Genomic DNA, 16,208 nt, shown 5'->3' on the forward strand with positions numbered 1-16,208 from the left:
GAGGCTCAGGGGTGACTTTTTCAATCTCTGCAACTCCCTGGAAGGAGGAGGGTGCAGCTAGGTGGGGGGTCGGGCTCTTCTCCCAGGAAACCAGCGACAGGATGAGAGGACATAGTCTTAAGCTGTGCCAGGGGTGGTTTAGGTTATTAGCAAAAGTTTCTTCACAGAAAGCATGATGAGATATTGGAATGAATGCGATGGTGCACCGAAGGTGACCCGCACAGCGCTGCCGGCAGCCCCACAGGCCTCCCCATGCCCAGCCTGCTGCGCGGCACCGACCCCCGCGCTCCCGGCGAGGGCCGGGAACGAGGGGAAGGAGCTCTATTCTTAGGGAAGTGGTGGAGTCACCGTCCCTGGAAGTGTTTAAGGAAAGCCTAGAAATGGCCCTTGGTACCATGGTCCAGTTGACATGGTGGTGTTCAGTCTTGGACCTGGTGATTTCAGAGGTCTTTTCCAACCTAATTGATTCTGGGATTCCAACCTAAGTGATTCCGGGACCTGTGTGCAGGGGAGAAAAAACAGAATTAAACCCCCCTTCAGCTGTTCGGTCACCAAAGGAAATACGGCTGGCAGTGAGAAGTCTCAGCGCCCTGTGGAGCATGAGCGGCCGTGAGGCGCCTCGCAGTCACAGAGCACTCAGTTAACTTGTCCTCCATGCTGGCGGGAGGCCTCAGGACCCCTTGCAAAAGGGAAAAAAAGAAGGAAACAGCGGCGGGAGAAGGGCAACGCCGCGCACGGGAATGGCCCGGGGCCCGCGGTGCCGGCGGGGAGGAGCTGTGCTCTGCGGGGCCGTGGGCACGGGGACGCACGGGGGCACCCGGGGGCGCCCCCAAGGGCGCAGCCCGCGGGCGGGGCCGCGGCCGCTGCGCTCCGCGCAGCCCGTCAGTCACATGAGCCGCCGCCCTCCTTTCCCCGCACCCCCTCGGCCGCGAATGGCACGGCCCGGATGCGCTTGTACGCAAGAAGGGTGCGGGCGAACCATTGAGCGAGGCCGGGGGAACCCGGCAGCCGCCGGCTGGGAACACCCCTTCGCCGGGGCGCTGCGGCGGCGGGGAGCGGACGTGACAGCGGCGCGGCCGGCTGCGGAGGGCGATGGGGGTCCCGCGGGGACAGGAGCGCCAGGCCCCGCAGGAGGTACCGGAGCCGCGTCTCTCACAGCCGCCCGTCCCCCGGGCGCTGCCGAGCCGCGGCAGCTCTTGCTCCGGCCCCGCTGCACCGGCGTCCCCGGGATCCCCGGCTGCTCCTTCCCCTCGTTCCCGGCCCTCGCCGGGAGCGCGGGGGTCGGTGCTGCGCAGCAGGCTGGGCGCGGGGGGCGCGGGGAGGCCTGTGGGGCTGCCGGCAGCGCTGTGCGGGTCACCTTCGGTGCACCACCGCTTCCCGCGTCCCCTCTGCAAGCTGGGCTCGCCGGGTTCCCTTGGGAGAGAGCGGAGAGGAAGAGGGTGCCCAAAGGGTTGGAGGTGGGAAGGGTGTGCAGGTGGGTCCCTGTAGCTCTCGGGGGATACCTTGTTACCGTCTCTCCGGCCTAGGGCCGAGGTGTTCGGGAGCCCTGTGCCTCTAGGAAATCATGTGTATCCCCGGAGCTGTGGGGTTTCATCCTGTAAGGTGGGGACAAAAGCACTGGGACGGGCTGGCTGTGGTGGTGAGGCTTCGGAGCACTGAGGCTGTCCGGGCTGCCCGTCACAGTTTACTTTTTGTTACTGCTGTGCTTTGAAATTGCATTGCCCAAAAAGTGGAATTCCATGTGAGCGTGTCCTCCTGTTTTTGTAGAAGAATTATAGAAGCGTGTCCTGTTTCGGCTGGGATAGAGGTTAAATTGAGGCGTGTGATTTTATGAACCCTGAAATTGAATGAAATGTGCGGAATGGAGAATAAATTAACTGCCTTATGGCAGTAGGACAATCTCACTAGCTGGAGGCAAGCAGTGGACCAGGAGTTCAATCAGTAAAAGCATTTAGCTGGGTGAAAATATGTGATGTTAAATCCATGTAGAAATGTGTTACCTGTTTCTTTCATGTCTTTCAAATGAACAGTTTTAGCATTAAACCAAGTTGCTCATAGAAGACAGGTTTTTCTCTGGTACGTGATCTGTGCCAAGGTTAAGTTCAGAAAACGTTCATTCCTCAAATGAATGAGAAAAGCTGAATTAGTGTTGTGTTGTTTGTTTGTCAGGTTGAAACAAGAGAAGATGAGGAGCAAAACATCAAGTTGACTGAAATTTTGGAACTGTTGGTGGCTGCTGGATATTTTCGAGCAAGAATCAAGGGGTTATCACCCTTTGACAAGGTGAGGCCAGCACAATATTTTTCAATGCCTTTTTTAAGTATGAGGCTTATATGTTTTGCCAGTTTGCTTAGCAATTCTAGGTGACTTTATAAGAGACATTTGCAACCTGTGAGGCTTCCCTGTGTGAATAATTCTGCAAATGACCTAGTTTCAGACAGACAGGACCTCCTCAGTCTTGAAAGACAATTTTGTGCAGCAAGGCCTGTTTTAGAGGAGACAACTGGATGCAAACCAACTGCTGTCTGCTTTTATTGTGGGTGTTATGGCCTATGTTAGAATTGTGTACAGGGAATTTTCCTCCCTCTCTCAACAGCAGTTAGAATAGCTAGGATATGTGGAGATAGCATGGTAATTTTAAAAACAACATTGATGAGAAATGAGGAAGTGTCTGTGTAAGAATGGAACAGTTAGCCTGGAGAGATTATTTTGGGGTTGTTTTTACTTATCTATAGAATGTCATATTTGTTAACCTTTCATTGTCCTAGACAGGAAGTGTGTGATACTGAGAGTGAGCAAAGTTCAGGTTGAAGAGAGATTTCTGAATTGTTTTAGTGCTGACTCTGTGAGAAATTCCTGAACCAGAGTTTGAAAACACAGAACTACAGCAGCCTTGAAATGGACTCTTATGTTTTCTGCTCTGTCTTTGATCATAGCACAGCCTTACTTTGCAGTGCAATTTTATTTTATTCAAACTCCTTGGTATTGCTAACAGTAGCTGCTCAGGAGTGTCTGCTCACAGAGAGAGTAGTTTCAAGGAGACTGCCTTAGGAGGTAACATTGTTGCATTTATGTGTAGAAATCACTTAAACTTACTTAAATACGATTGCAAAGTTACCATTTCATGACAGTGCCCAACCTCACCGAAATGAGCATTGCTGCTGAAAACGATCACGCTGCTAATGCAAAAGGGATATGTAGGTTATCAGTTCCAGAGGGGAGCGTGGGAGGGGTGATGTGTCAGAAACCTTGTTAGAAACCCGGGGTCCTAATTTGCTGCATGATGTTGGCAAGTTACTCCACATTTTAATCCCTTTTTCTCTTCTTTGCCTTTGCATACATTTAGGTTATTTTGCACATATTTATGAAAAGTTGTCTTTAAATATTTATGTAAAGTTGATGAAATGGCTCAGGAGTTTAAATATGCGTATGTCAGAATAGGGCCTGAAATAGAGATTTCTACAGAGCTGGAGATTTCCATTGCTGTGCTGATACTGTGTCTAGCACTTTGTGTTGCATATGTCAGCAAGCAAGAAGTAATAGTAGCAAAGATGTATATAAAGAGGTAAATATATGACTGCAGTAATTATGACCCTTGATAAAATTTTGATATGGTCACTTTTTAGAGGTCATGACATTTAACATACTGTTGCTTTGTATCCATTGTTTTTTTTGTTTGGTTTTCTTTTTTCAATCTGAGAGCTGTTTCAAAACTAATATATAAAGCTAAAAGAGGAATTTAGATTGTCAATAACTGCTAGGCTGGTTTCTGTCTTCTGGTACCTGTGCATTATGTGTAGTATTGTATGAAGTTGATATGGTTATGCCATGTATTTCAGTCTGTCTTAGAGCAGAGAGGATACTGAGCATGGAGAGATTACTGAGATGTCATTTCTAAAATAAATAAAGCCTCAAAGATGTATTTGGGTTTACCTCTTCAGTTTAAAGTGGTCCTGACCATGCTGTTGCTCCTTTGCCAGGTGGTGGGAGGCATGACGTGGTGTATCACTACCTGCAGCTTCGATATCGATGTGGATTTATTATTTCAGGAAAACTCTACTATTGGTCAAAAAATGTGAGTTGATTAAATGGCAAGTGGGGGATTTTTCTTCTTTTTCTTAGAAAATAAAAAGTGGGTGGGGAGGGGGAAGTTACCTTCTATTTTTCTGTTTCTAAGAAAGAGTTTTAGTTTAAATTTCCTGCTTTTGAGGACTGCCTGTTTACAAAACGTTGCATGGGTTTCTGGGTTTCTCAGACTGTAGTTCCACAAATCCTAAAACCAGAAAGAAGCTTATTTCGGAAAAGGCAGGGCTATTCCCACTGGGCTGCAATGTTCTTATATCCCTACTAAGCACTGAAAGCATTTGTGTGGCTCCACACTGAACTGAATTGGGAACTGATGCAGGTTAAAACCTACCCCCCCAAAAAAAAACCAAACCCAAAAAACCCAAAACACCCCAAAAGAAAAAAAAAAGAAAATAGTTTTAACATGAATGAATTCCTGGATCCGGTTCTCTGTGCAGCTGCACAGATGCTTGTGCTGGCACAAGGGGATGATGCAGAGGCCAAAGCAAAGGGCAGAGGGAGACCACGCTGCTGGAAGCTGGAATGCAACATTAGAAGACCTTCCCTGAGTTTCATGTGTCTGCAGTTCTGCTGTGTAAATAACCTCTGACTCCCTTTTATGGTTCTGGGTTGGAATTGTAGGCATCAGCAAACAGAATTTAAAGCATGTCACTGTTGCCAAAATAGTTACCTGCCCCATACTGAGGAGGAGGATTTCCTTCTCAGGGTGACCCAATGAGAACATTTTGTTTTGATTCATTTCTTAGGCATAGAATTTGCTCATAAGCCAGCTAATTCCTGTACCAGGGAGGTTATAGACATTGTTTTTGCTGCGATAGGGAACACATTCTAAACTCCATTATTTCTTTATGTGTATCTGTGATAAAAGAGCCATAATTAAAATTTCCAGGAAATAAGATTAGCCTGACAAATTACAGTGGCATGAAGAGACTTGTTTACTCAATGTAGTTAAAAAGAAATCTTTCTGTGTTGTTTTCTTGAAAGTCATGGAGCATTTACACGACTTTTCAAAATAAATATTTGTGGGTATTGCAATTGCATTTGGAGACACTCAAATCATCATACATAACTAACTACATAAAGCATTGCTGACTGCAAAAAATTAAGTAGAGACCATGAATGAAGATGGTGGTGGTAGTTTTTTATCTTTGTTATCCTTAAGAACAACCAGGTAGGAAATAGTTAAGTTGTTCTCAAAGTGTTCTGTTATTTTTCCAGCTGACTGGATGCAAAATTGGCAAAACAAAAACCAGGCTCCTCTCCCAAAACAGCAACAATGATTTATTTGTAAATCTAAAGTGTTCAGTATGACAGTAGCATAGGCTGTTTTGATGTCCATGTAATGTTTGTATTGGTAGAGGCTCAGGGCTTCTGTGGTGTTCTCAAGATAAGGAAAAGTTAAACTGTGTTTTCTCACTATTATTCCAAAGACATTGTGAAGGTGTCCTGTTATTTAATTACTGAGCTGAAACAAACATGGAAACATACATTAGGAGAGGATCTTGCATCTATTGGATAAATAGCTTTTGTTTTAATTGCCTTGGCTTTGATTGTGCTTCACTTCCCTCCAGAAAGTAAAATGTTTCAGGCTCTATTCCCAGATTTTGGTCACTGTCTCATATCTCTTGATCCCCTTTTGTTCTTCCAGGATCTTAGTTGTCCTTTTGGACAGTATTAAATATCATTGAGGTCAATACTGGACCAGTTAATTTTTTTCCTTCATGGAGAAATAGCTTTGGTTTTCCTAGTAAAGTTTTCATCCTCAGTAGTGACACCTGCTTTAAAAATGTACTTGTCAACATTGGTAGCCAAAAAAATTCTTGCCCTAAAATTAGGTATTCAGTGGAAACAGGATGAATTTCTTGCAGAGGGATCCCTTGTGGCAGGGTAATCCTTTCACTTAACCAGCTCTTACTGAGCTCTAGAATGAGATTGCTGCCAATTCAGTTTTAGTCACTTGAAAAGTATGTGAAGTGTACTGTGTATTTAGATTTTAAGTGCAGTATGTATTTAAATTCATAAAGTTTCAGGAGTAACATCAGGATATATTCTGTGAGTTCTGCTAAATAAAGTCTTAAGTTCTTATATTTGATTCTGGACTTCCTTGGAGTGCACATCTCTTACTTAATGTAACTATTCTTAAAGCTACTGTCTCTTCATATTGAGTGTACACTAAAACGTGCAAAGGTGTTTGTAGGTGTATCTTACATGGGTATTTCATCTGTCCAGACATGCAGATCCTGAAATTTTCTGTAATAGTTAAATTTCCAAGGTAGGAGCCTGTAAGTGGGGCTTAATCACCTCTTCACAGACTGATGATATAAATAGTACCTGTAAAAGCTGTGTTGTAAATAGTTTGATTGCTTTTCAGTATATATAGTGGAAGCCACTAGAGAGAATCTTTGAACTATTGTGTTTGCAAAAATAATTTGTAATTTACAAAAGAAAATTGTAGCATATATACATCTGTCTTTTTGTTGTTTTATAATAGTGCCTTAACTGAAAAAATTGTGTCAGTGTTACCAAAAATGAAGTGTCCACATCGTTTGGAACCACATCAGATCCAGGGACTGGATTTCATTCATATATTTCCTGTTGTTCAGGTAATAATTTCATGGTGTATTGATACTTTGCTGAAAAAGGCCATAAAACTTGCATAAAAAATATAACAAAGCTTTGAATTATTGTTTGGCTCTTTATTTAACTTTAGAATAAATAATCACAGAGAAGTAGTTTGAATTAATGTTTTTAAAGAATGAAGTGACATTATGGATGATAGAATTTTTAAGTATTGCTTGATTCACATTTAGAAAACAAACTCTGAATTCTTTGCCATGGAGTCAGATTGTGCCTATTGTGGAATGGCTGCTTAAAGAAGCCAAAGTTTAATCTTGTTGTGGACTCTGATAGTCCTCTTTGCCAGACTAGGAAATAGAACAAATACCTTAGGTCTGTGTTTAAGCGTATGGAGTAAGTTGTGCAGATAGACCTTGAATCAGAAGGACATGAATAAGGCAAAAGCCACTGGGGTCATTTCTTTAGGCATAATTCATCCTTATTTCATATCACTGAAAAACTGTGCTCTGACAAGTGATCCTCTTACTGTGTATTTGTTGAGCACCACTAACTCACCACGTGCATCGTTCTCAAGTTTATTAAGATTTAAACTAACACTTGATGTGTTCCAGTTACATGTGGTATTTTGAGAATCCTTGGCATGTTGTTATCATTTTTTGATTTTCCTTTCATCTGCACACAGAAATGTATCTTTGACAGATAGGCAAAATGAAGACTCTTAAGGAAGCTTCTTTTCCATTAAATATCTCCTTACCTCATGTCTGTGAAGGAATTTAGTGAGTAAGAATTGAATCTAAATTTTGGTTTGTAAGAAGTGGGGAAAACTTCCTGGTGCTCTTTCCTGTTATCTTCTAGTAGGAGCTCCTGAGGAAAACCACACTTAACTGCACTCCCCACAAAACATTCTGTGGTGTGTGCTACTCTTACACAGCTTTCAAGCTGTGGTGATGCTGCCTAAGGTGGGAAGTTGGTATCTTGCTAATGTGAGTTTTTACTTCTGAACTCTATTTCCTAAAACTAAAATTCAACCCAGGTGAGTTTCTTGCCCTGGTCACTTGATGGCAGTGAATGGTTACATTTATCAAACACAAGGCTTCTTTCACAGGAAATATATTGCTCCTGCTGTAAAAACGATAGCACTATGTATTCTTTTCTCTCACCTGCTTTATCCCAAATCCTGGTTTGGGATATTGCCTCTGGCAATGAGAAACAGGGAGGAAATGTACTTCTGGGTTTCCCCGAGAGCAGTGAGTCTTGGTATTTGTAGCTGGCCAGTAGTGGTAGAGCTGACCCCTACTTGGCAATGATGTTCTTTTTTGATGGGCTTAGTTTTTGGTATGTAGAGGATCTTTCTTTAAAAAATGTGGCTTTCTGTCAGATCTCTGTGAAGTTCTGCCTGCTCCACATACTGCAGGATCCTCATCAGACTTCAAGGAAAACTTATTGGTGTCACCAGTATACTGTGTTCTGAAAAAGACCATGCAAAATATGAAATGCTGACTACACCACGTAGGAATTATGTATTTGATAATGGCACTTTATTCAATGCCCTGTTAAACTCAAGATTCTATTTGCTATCTGTAGATCTCAAATCAGTTTCCAAATAATACAAAAGCTTGCTCTTCAGCCTGGCATTGTGTCCCATTAGCTCTTGCACTGTGCAAGAATTCAGATGGATCCTTCCCTACAGGAAGAAATTAGGCTGAGTTGGCTCACTGCCATAGACTGTAGCAGAACTTTAAAAAAAAAAAATTTAAAAAAGTCTAACAGATATACCAATGGGCAGAAATGTTCTTCCTAATAAATTCTGCTTATGATCAGAGGCAAAAGTATGTACACAGACTTGTTTTCAGATGTGCTTGGTAATTAATAGTCAGCATTTTCATCTCTTGTCATCATGTTCCCCTCACTTTCCAGGGGTTCATGGTTATAGCACAGGAAACAGTTGCTGGTTCAAACTTGGATCCCACGATTGATCTCATCTCTTCTGTGACCTCCTGCACAGGCTGTCAACAGCCTGCAAGATTTATCTCCTCCAACATTGTTTAAAATGTACTTCAATATTTTGTGGCTTTTTGTGTGGTCTTATAAATGTCAGAAGAAGTCTTTTTTCTTGCATAGGCATGTGGTTCTTCATGAACATTTCATAGGCTTGAAGATACGTTTTTTCATGGTGGAGCTGTAGTTTTTTAAACCAGTGAGTGATCTATAATAGGAGAATTGCACAGAGGAAACATATGCACAGAAGAAGAAATGTGACGTTTATAAAGTAGCAAATGCTGACACATTTTGTTAGGATTAGGCCAAAGATTTTCCATGTTTACAAATAAATCACATCTTCTTGTTTCTGTGCTTAAAATGTGCTTTTAGCTTTTATAATGTATTAAAAATTATGCAGTAGTTTGGTGTTTGCTGCTATTATTCTTCTGTTTTCAGCTGGTACAATTTTTTTTTCAGTGGCTGGTGAAGCGTGCAATAGAAACAAGGGAAGAAATGGGAGATTATATCCGTTCTTACTCTATATCACAGTTTCAAAAAACTCACAGACTGCCAGAGGTAAGCTCAAGACAGTTCTTGTTTCTGTGATAGTATGTCAAGTACTCAATTGCAGTACCAGCCCCACAGCTCTGAAATCTGCATGCTTTACCAGAGTTGCTTTTGCAATCGTTTTATGAATCAGTCCTAAAGGAATCCTGTACAAATTCATCTGGGAAAAAGTTTAAGCATTATTGTGACAGAAATTTTGTAGATTCTGGTTAACTTTTGCTTAATGATTGCCTTAGTTTTTCTGCAATATTTGGTATTTTTTTGTCATTCTAGCTGTTCAGAAACACCCAGCATGCTGTGGAGAAGCTGATGTAGCTAACTGAGACTTAATATACTGTTTATGCTCTATAATTTAGGGTTTCTTTCAGAGTGCTGAAAGGCAGCTATTGTCTCTCTGTATCCAAAGCCCAAAACTTGTTCTTGAAAACTAGATTTGTAAAAAAGTTCATTCAAAAACTGAACTGTTCTTCAGCAATGATACGAAGTTTCCTTGGTAGAGGAGGAGAGATTGAATGACCTTGGATATGTGCCTGTAGTGCAAAGCCATCAATTCTGTTCATACATATCACAAGGCAATTCCATGTTTAACATGTAGAACCCAAGTTTTGTCTCTTAGTAACAGGATTAAAGGTAGATGTCCCTAGTATTGGGATAGACAAATTTTATTAACTTGGCGTGGTTTTGATTTTGATTTTTTTTTAATGATTATTGTTAATGCTTAAAAACTAAAATAACAGTTACAGGAAGCTTCTCTTTTCCATATCAAGTCTGTCTCAGCTTCATTTCTTAAAAGTGTAGTAAAGATTGGAGAGCCCAGTAGTGGGCTGGGATTGCATTTGTGTCAGGTACTGCCTAAGCAGAGAGCAGAAGGGCTGCTGATCTGGACACAGTTTTAATGACCTACCTACCTTCTGATGGCAGAAGCAGGTACTTTTCTGTGTTACAGCAAATCACTAACATTTCACCAAATCACTGGGCAGCTCAGAAAGTATTTGACAGCTTTGTTTCACAGAACAGTTAGAATGTTTGAGATTTAATCTCCATTCCTGGTATTTTTAATTACCTCCACTAATGTCTTTCAGGATGATGAATTCATGCAAAGAAAAGAGAAGGTGATCAAAACGGTTACTGATATCTTTGTAAGTATGTTAGATTTCTTTTTCTATGATGAAGAAGCAAGTGATTTTACTAATGAAATGGAGGTGGTTAATTCTGTTTTATGCAGCCAATCCTGGGTTTTCTCATGAGAAGATCCCAATTAAGTTACATGTTGAGTTTCATTCTTAGAACAGGTCTCGAATGCCAATATATTAGATTGAAAACCTTTTAGGTGTGCATTGTATGAGTAGATAAACCGTATCAACTGCCTGCACAGACTGTGTGGAATTCCACACTATCAAACAAAAGTCACAAGGTAGCTTACAGACTATTAAACACTCAGCACACTGAAATGTATTTAAAGCTATCAGCAGTTGTTCTATTTGTCTTGAAATTAGTTAATATGATGATGATCTCAATTACCTTCATTTCAAAACCTGACTTTTTAACTTCTTGTAATTAGCAATGAAAGTACACACCCTACTTCAGAAATGTTTTCTTCAAGTAGCAGATGTTGGTTGGGAGAGGCGATCTCAGCTGTGTTCTCCCTCTTCACATGCAAATCGTCTAACTCTTGGGTAAACTGTTTGTATATATTTTTGAAACCTAGTTCATGAATGTGACAGAGTGTGGCACATAAAATATGTAAGCTCTCTCACTCATACTTGAATTCAGCTGCCTGGCTGGTCACTGGAGTTTCTGTCCTTGCTTTCTAATTTCCCTCTTTGCTTGGGACCATCAGTTCACCATTTCTGACTCTCGGTAGTTCGCTACTGGTTTTGGGGATTTTTTGGACCATCTTGGTAAATTCCAAGCTAGCATTTGACAAGAGGTGAGAAATCTGGGTTTGCTTTGAATGGGACATTTCCAAGGCTCTTCAACAGATGGTGAAACCCTGCTCTCCTGAGAAAATCAGTGCTTTTTCAGACAGCTCTAGCCAGGCACCCTGAGCTCCTCATGCACAGATGGAGGTGCTCAGTGCTGGTGTAAGGAGCCATATGAAAGGGTGTGTAGTGTACCAGTCAAGCCACCTTACTCTTTGTCAGGTTTTGGAGGGAGGGAGCTGTTCTTCTGTGCAAATGACCTGAGTGCTACTGAGCCTAATATATGTGGTTGAATTACAGCATGTGTTTATAGAACAACATTGCAAGGCAAGTCTCCAGGTAATGACAAGCGTAACTCCTTTGTTAATGTTTGAATAATTGTCCTTGCTTTGGAAATTTCAATTACAGTCTCTAAAGTATTGTTCCCCATGATTTGATTGAGCTTTTTAATTATTAGCAGACTTACGGTGAGTCTTTTACTCCAACTAGAAACGCTTGCCTTTCCAGTGAGACGTATTTTCTGTTTTAGAAGTTAGCTCCCCCTGAACATAGGTATCATTGCATCATTTATCCACCTGTATAGCCCTTTAAACTGAGAGACAATGCAAACCTGTGTGAGAAAGCAAATTACAAATATGTATTCTATCAAGTACCACTTGAAATTCATTGGGGTTCTGCTTATTTTCAATTTCAGAATAATTGTCCTAATTTTTCAAGTGTGCCCTTTACCTGCACTGTCCTTAAATAGCACTAAAGGTTCTCTATCCAAGTGGCTGATCTTGATCTTGTCACTGAAGAGAGAAACAAAATAATCACAATGCTGTTATGGGACACCAGTACCTAAAATTTTCAGTAAATTTAAATGTTAAAATAATTTAAAAAATAAAGAAGATACTTGATTAACAGCGATGAAGGGTTCCCTTTGGTTACTGAGAATCAGAAGTTTTCAGGGCTTAGTGTTCATGTTCTATTAATTTGTATTCTGTCTTCTACTCTGTCTCACAGATCTCTAGTTTATAGGTGCATGAAGTTTTTACCTTTGTTCATCATTGCTCAGGGTATCATTAGCCAAATACCTTTTCCCTAAATGTATGAGCTCTGTTAGGATCATGTCTTCTACAGCTGGCACCTGATCTTCTTAATGAAAGATTAGTTCATGAGACCTCTTAAGGCATTAAGGCATGAGTGCAGTCTAGAAGAACACACAGAATGAATTTTCAAGGCAGAATGTTCACAAGCTTTCCCATCTATCCATAGGAACTGGAAGGAGGAGAAGGTGGCTGTTAGATGAAGGCTCCTTTGCAGGTCACTGACACAGATCATGCCATAATCAAACCTCTCCTGATGGGAGAGAGTTTTTAAAGTCCTTGCCAGGAGTTTGAGACACAAACAGGGACTCCCAGCCTTCGCTGCTTCTTGATAGTTGTTTATTAAGTCTTATCAGAGGAAAAGAGTCACTGGCATGATCCAGACATAGCACAGAGCAGAGAATACAGGAGAAAGCTGAATTATCAAGATTACACAGCCTTTTTAAAGGTAAATCAACCAATGGTTACTGAAAACGTACATTATTTTTACTTTTCTGCCAATTATTCAGTAACAAGGACAGGAACTGTGGAATTCTTTGTCCAATCATCCCAAACTACTTTTACTGCAGAATATGGAGTAGTAGAAGAAGAAGAAGGAGGTTTGGAGAATTACAACAATCCTCCATTTTGATGTTTTTTGCTTTTATCTATTTACTACATTAACAAACCCAAAACCTCTAAATTTTTCACCCTGTGACAATCTTACATAGTAGTCTATCACCTAATTTACACTAGTGTAGTTTCTAGTTCTTCTCTAAGAGTAGGAAGTTTTTTCCAAGGGCGCAGGTCAAAACTAGCGTTGTTCAGGGGGTAAAATTCTTCAAAACAGGCAGAGAAATACTGTCTGCACTCTGGGTTCCCACAGGTCACCTTTAAATCATTGTGCATTGGAACTGGAAGAGAAATCCACTCTCCTCAAAGTGGATCAGCAAGTATGAAAGATGAGTCTGTTGTCTGAATTCGTTATTATAACTGATCTAAGGACCTACCCTTTTTTCTCAAAGGGACAGTACACTAAGATTCATGGTCATGATCGGGCCTAGAGGCTGGAAAAGGGAATGTTAACTATCAGTGATGGTCATTAGAATAAGGACTACTGCTACTGAAAGGTGACTGGCTGGTGAATTGAGGTTATCTTGCAGTGGTTTTGTTCAACTGCTCAGTTACCTGATGCCCAGACTAATGTTTAGGGTATGATGCCTACACTTCATATAGCACAGGTATAAAATAGAATGCCACCATAAAAGTACCAAAAAGTAATTACCTTTATGACTTACATTGCCTTTCTGTAGATGTGAAAGTACATTTAGTGGAAGATCCTTGGTCATAAAAAGCTTTTTCATGTGACAGTCAAAAATGCTGCAAGATTGAATAGCTGCAAGTAAAGATGACAGAAATTAAGATTAGAAATGAAGTAAAAATTGTAAAAAGCAACAGACAAATTCAGGAGAAGCCTGCCAAGGAATATTGTCAATTTTCACTTGTTTGAAATCTCCACTTTGGGATTACATATTTGAAAATGATGGAAAGCCATTTCAGCTGTGTTATGGTGCAGGAATTGTTTGTTGAAAATAATAGTTTGCACAGTGCAGAAAGTCAGATCAAGCAAGAAATATTCTTCCTTTTGTTTTTAAATTGGAAGCAGCTCTATCAGTACAAAATAGTAATTGTGAGTTCTTGTTTTATTTGATGGGCTGTTGTCCAGATATTGGATTACACTGGGATAGAAGGAGATTAAAGTAATTTTACTACCAAACTTCTTGAGACATTTTTTTTCCTTAAATTATAATAAAATCTGCTTTAATTCCATTGTAACCTGTGATCATTGAGTAAATAATAATTGCATTTAATTAACTAATCAGAGTTTAAAAAGAGAATTAACTCACAAAGGAGGTAACATTTCTAGACACTGGCATTAGCCAAATCATTTTAATAGATGTTGAGTGTGTTACTTTTTATTATTCTTTCAAACATGGCAGAGGAGATGGCTGAGACATTGTTCCATGTTAAATAGTAATTTATAATTTTTTTTAAACTTAGACAATTTCTGTAGCAAATTGCTTAGAAATCAATTCAGTAAGATCTTACAATGTAATTCCAAAAAGAGAAGGTGAAGAAGGATGTTTATTTGGGTAAGTATATTGAGTTGGAAAGCAAACAGTGTGTATATCACTCTAGATAACAATTCCTCATTTATTTTAGAAAACCCTTTTACAAGCTCTGAATTCATTCACTGTCTTGCAGGAGGTTTACAAACCCCAGAGAAAATACAAACGTCAGACGGGAGCTGAGGAACTGCTGGATGAGGAATCAAAGGTTCATGCTACACTTCTGGAATATGGCAGGTGAAAGGCTTCATTTAGCTCTCTGTGGGTTTTGTAGTGTGTATTACAAGCAGTACAGATAACATTTGGGTTGTGGTAGGGTTTTTCCTACTACTTTAGAATTGAACTATTTCAGATTTACTCCTGTTTGGTTTCCAATCTTGTTTAATTATCCTGTAAATTCTTTGGGGACTGGACAGTCCTTGTATGTGTGAACCGTATTTTGTACAATGGGAGACCAAGTTCAAGTTTTATGCTCCTACTAGGGTATGTTTCTTTAACATACTTGTTCTTTATAAAAATGGCTTAAATTCACGACCCTTCCAGGTAGTGTGTGTCAATATTGGTTTTTTGCAAGCAATCTGATGAAAATTTGGTGAAAAAGGAGCTGCAGTTGCTGTTGCTTCTTTTTCTAGTTCTCATGTAGTTGCTGAATCATGGTTGAATGTTTTGTCTTCTTACTTTCCTGCAAACTTTCATTCAGAAACAAAGTTACAAAGGCTTTCACTTTTCCATTATCTCTGAAAGTCCCTCTGGTTTACTGAGAGCTCTCCAAACATATAAAAATGAAGTTACAGAGCTTCCATTTCTGGTTTGTATTTCCAGTTTTCTTTTCACAGTTTAGTGGTAAGGACAGCTTGTCTGCTCTCTGAGCTCTTAATACTTAACAAGTGTGAATGACATTTGAATTCCATTTTGTATCTTCTGGGGCTTCTTTTCCCCTAAAGCCATACATTTTTAGATTTTTTTTTTTTTTTTTTTTGTCTCTCTGTTTTGAGTACTTTCCTTTTAACACGGACATGGAGTGTAGTGTAATAACTCAGGACTAACTTTCAAATGGGAAGAGGGCATTGCTTTTTCCCTTCATGAGCTTTACATGACAGTATTTTATGGAAAGTCAAGATTTGCAAATCATGATGGAAGGAGTAGATGGATCTGAAATCATTCTGTAAATATGCTCCAGTACCTGCTTATTTAGTTTCCTTGAAACATTTCAAAACTGATTTAGTCCTGGCTCTTGGTGCATATCTTATGTTGAAAACTGATAGAAACTTAATGTATTTGTGAAAGTCATAAACAACAGTATTTTTCCTTCATGTTGCTATTGTTCTTTTAGGAGATACGGATTCAGCAGACAAGCAGGAAAAACAGAACAGGTAAAAAATATACTAATTTAAAATACTCAAATTGTGGGAAGAGCTGCATTCTTGAAGTGTTAGTTACTGTTAAATCTTAAAAGAAAACAGCAGAATAAACAGCTATAACTTCTGTTATTAACAGATCTTAAAAATGGCTAACTGGAACTAAAAATCTGCATGCTGTGAAAGGTGGAACTGATTACCCTTTTTTAAAGGATTTCCTTCATCTCTGCTCACAGATCACATTTTGCAAACTTTTTTTTTTTGCTTAGAAGAAAGAGAGTTTGGATGTTGTATTTGTTTTGGTTTGATTTTTACTGTTAGGTAATGACATATCTTGTCTGTTTAGTGAGTATTTTTTAACTGAGTGTTCTATGATGTGACCATTTAAGGGTTTTTCTTTTCAAAGAACCATTCAACTTGGTACGAAATATTGCAGACATTTATTACGAAACAGTTTGTTTAATGTGATAGAGAAAAGTGATACCATGGCATAAATAAATCATTGTTCTTCTTGAAAAGTAA

The 16,208-nt window shown here is 40.0% G+C and overlaps 1 protein-coding gene across 4 annotated transcripts in view; it reads left to right on the plus strand.

Annotated features, from left to right (window-relative positions):
* The first annotated feature begins 922 nt into the window (after positions 1 to 922).
* Positions 923 to 16,208, plus strand: part of CCDC93 (coiled-coil domain containing 93) — a 36,283-nt gene continuing 20,997 nt past the window's right edge. For 2 of the 4 annotated variants that reach the window (XM_048309819.1, XM_048309818.1), the window contains exons 1-8: positions 923 to 1,134; positions 2,170 to 2,283; positions 3,981 to 4,075; positions 6,578 to 6,689; positions 9,121 to 9,219; positions 10,293 to 10,349; positions 14,465 to 14,565; positions 15,662 to 15,701. In XM_048309819.1, the coding sequence (XP_048165776.1) occupies positions 1,093 to 1,134; positions 2,170 to 2,283; positions 3,981 to 4,075; positions 6,578 to 6,689; positions 9,121 to 9,219; positions 10,293 to 10,349; positions 14,465 to 14,565; positions 15,662 to 15,701 (660 nt within the window). In that variant the 5' untranslated portion in view covers positions 923 to 1,092. The remainder of the gene's footprint in view (positions 1,135 to 2,169; positions 2,284 to 3,980; positions 4,076 to 6,577; positions 6,690 to 9,120; positions 9,220 to 10,292; positions 10,350 to 14,464; positions 14,566 to 15,661; positions 15,702 to 16,208) is intronic. The other 2 variants (XM_048309816.1, XM_048309817.1) reach the window with 2 other exon arrangements.

This window comes from Corvus hawaiiensis, chromosome 7 (genome assembly GCF_020740725.1).
Source record: "Corvus hawaiiensis isolate bCorHaw1 chromosome 7, bCorHaw1.pri.cur, whole genome shotgun sequence".
Taxonomy (NCBI): Eukaryota; Metazoa; Chordata; class Aves; order Passeriformes; family Corvidae; genus Corvus; species Corvus hawaiiensis.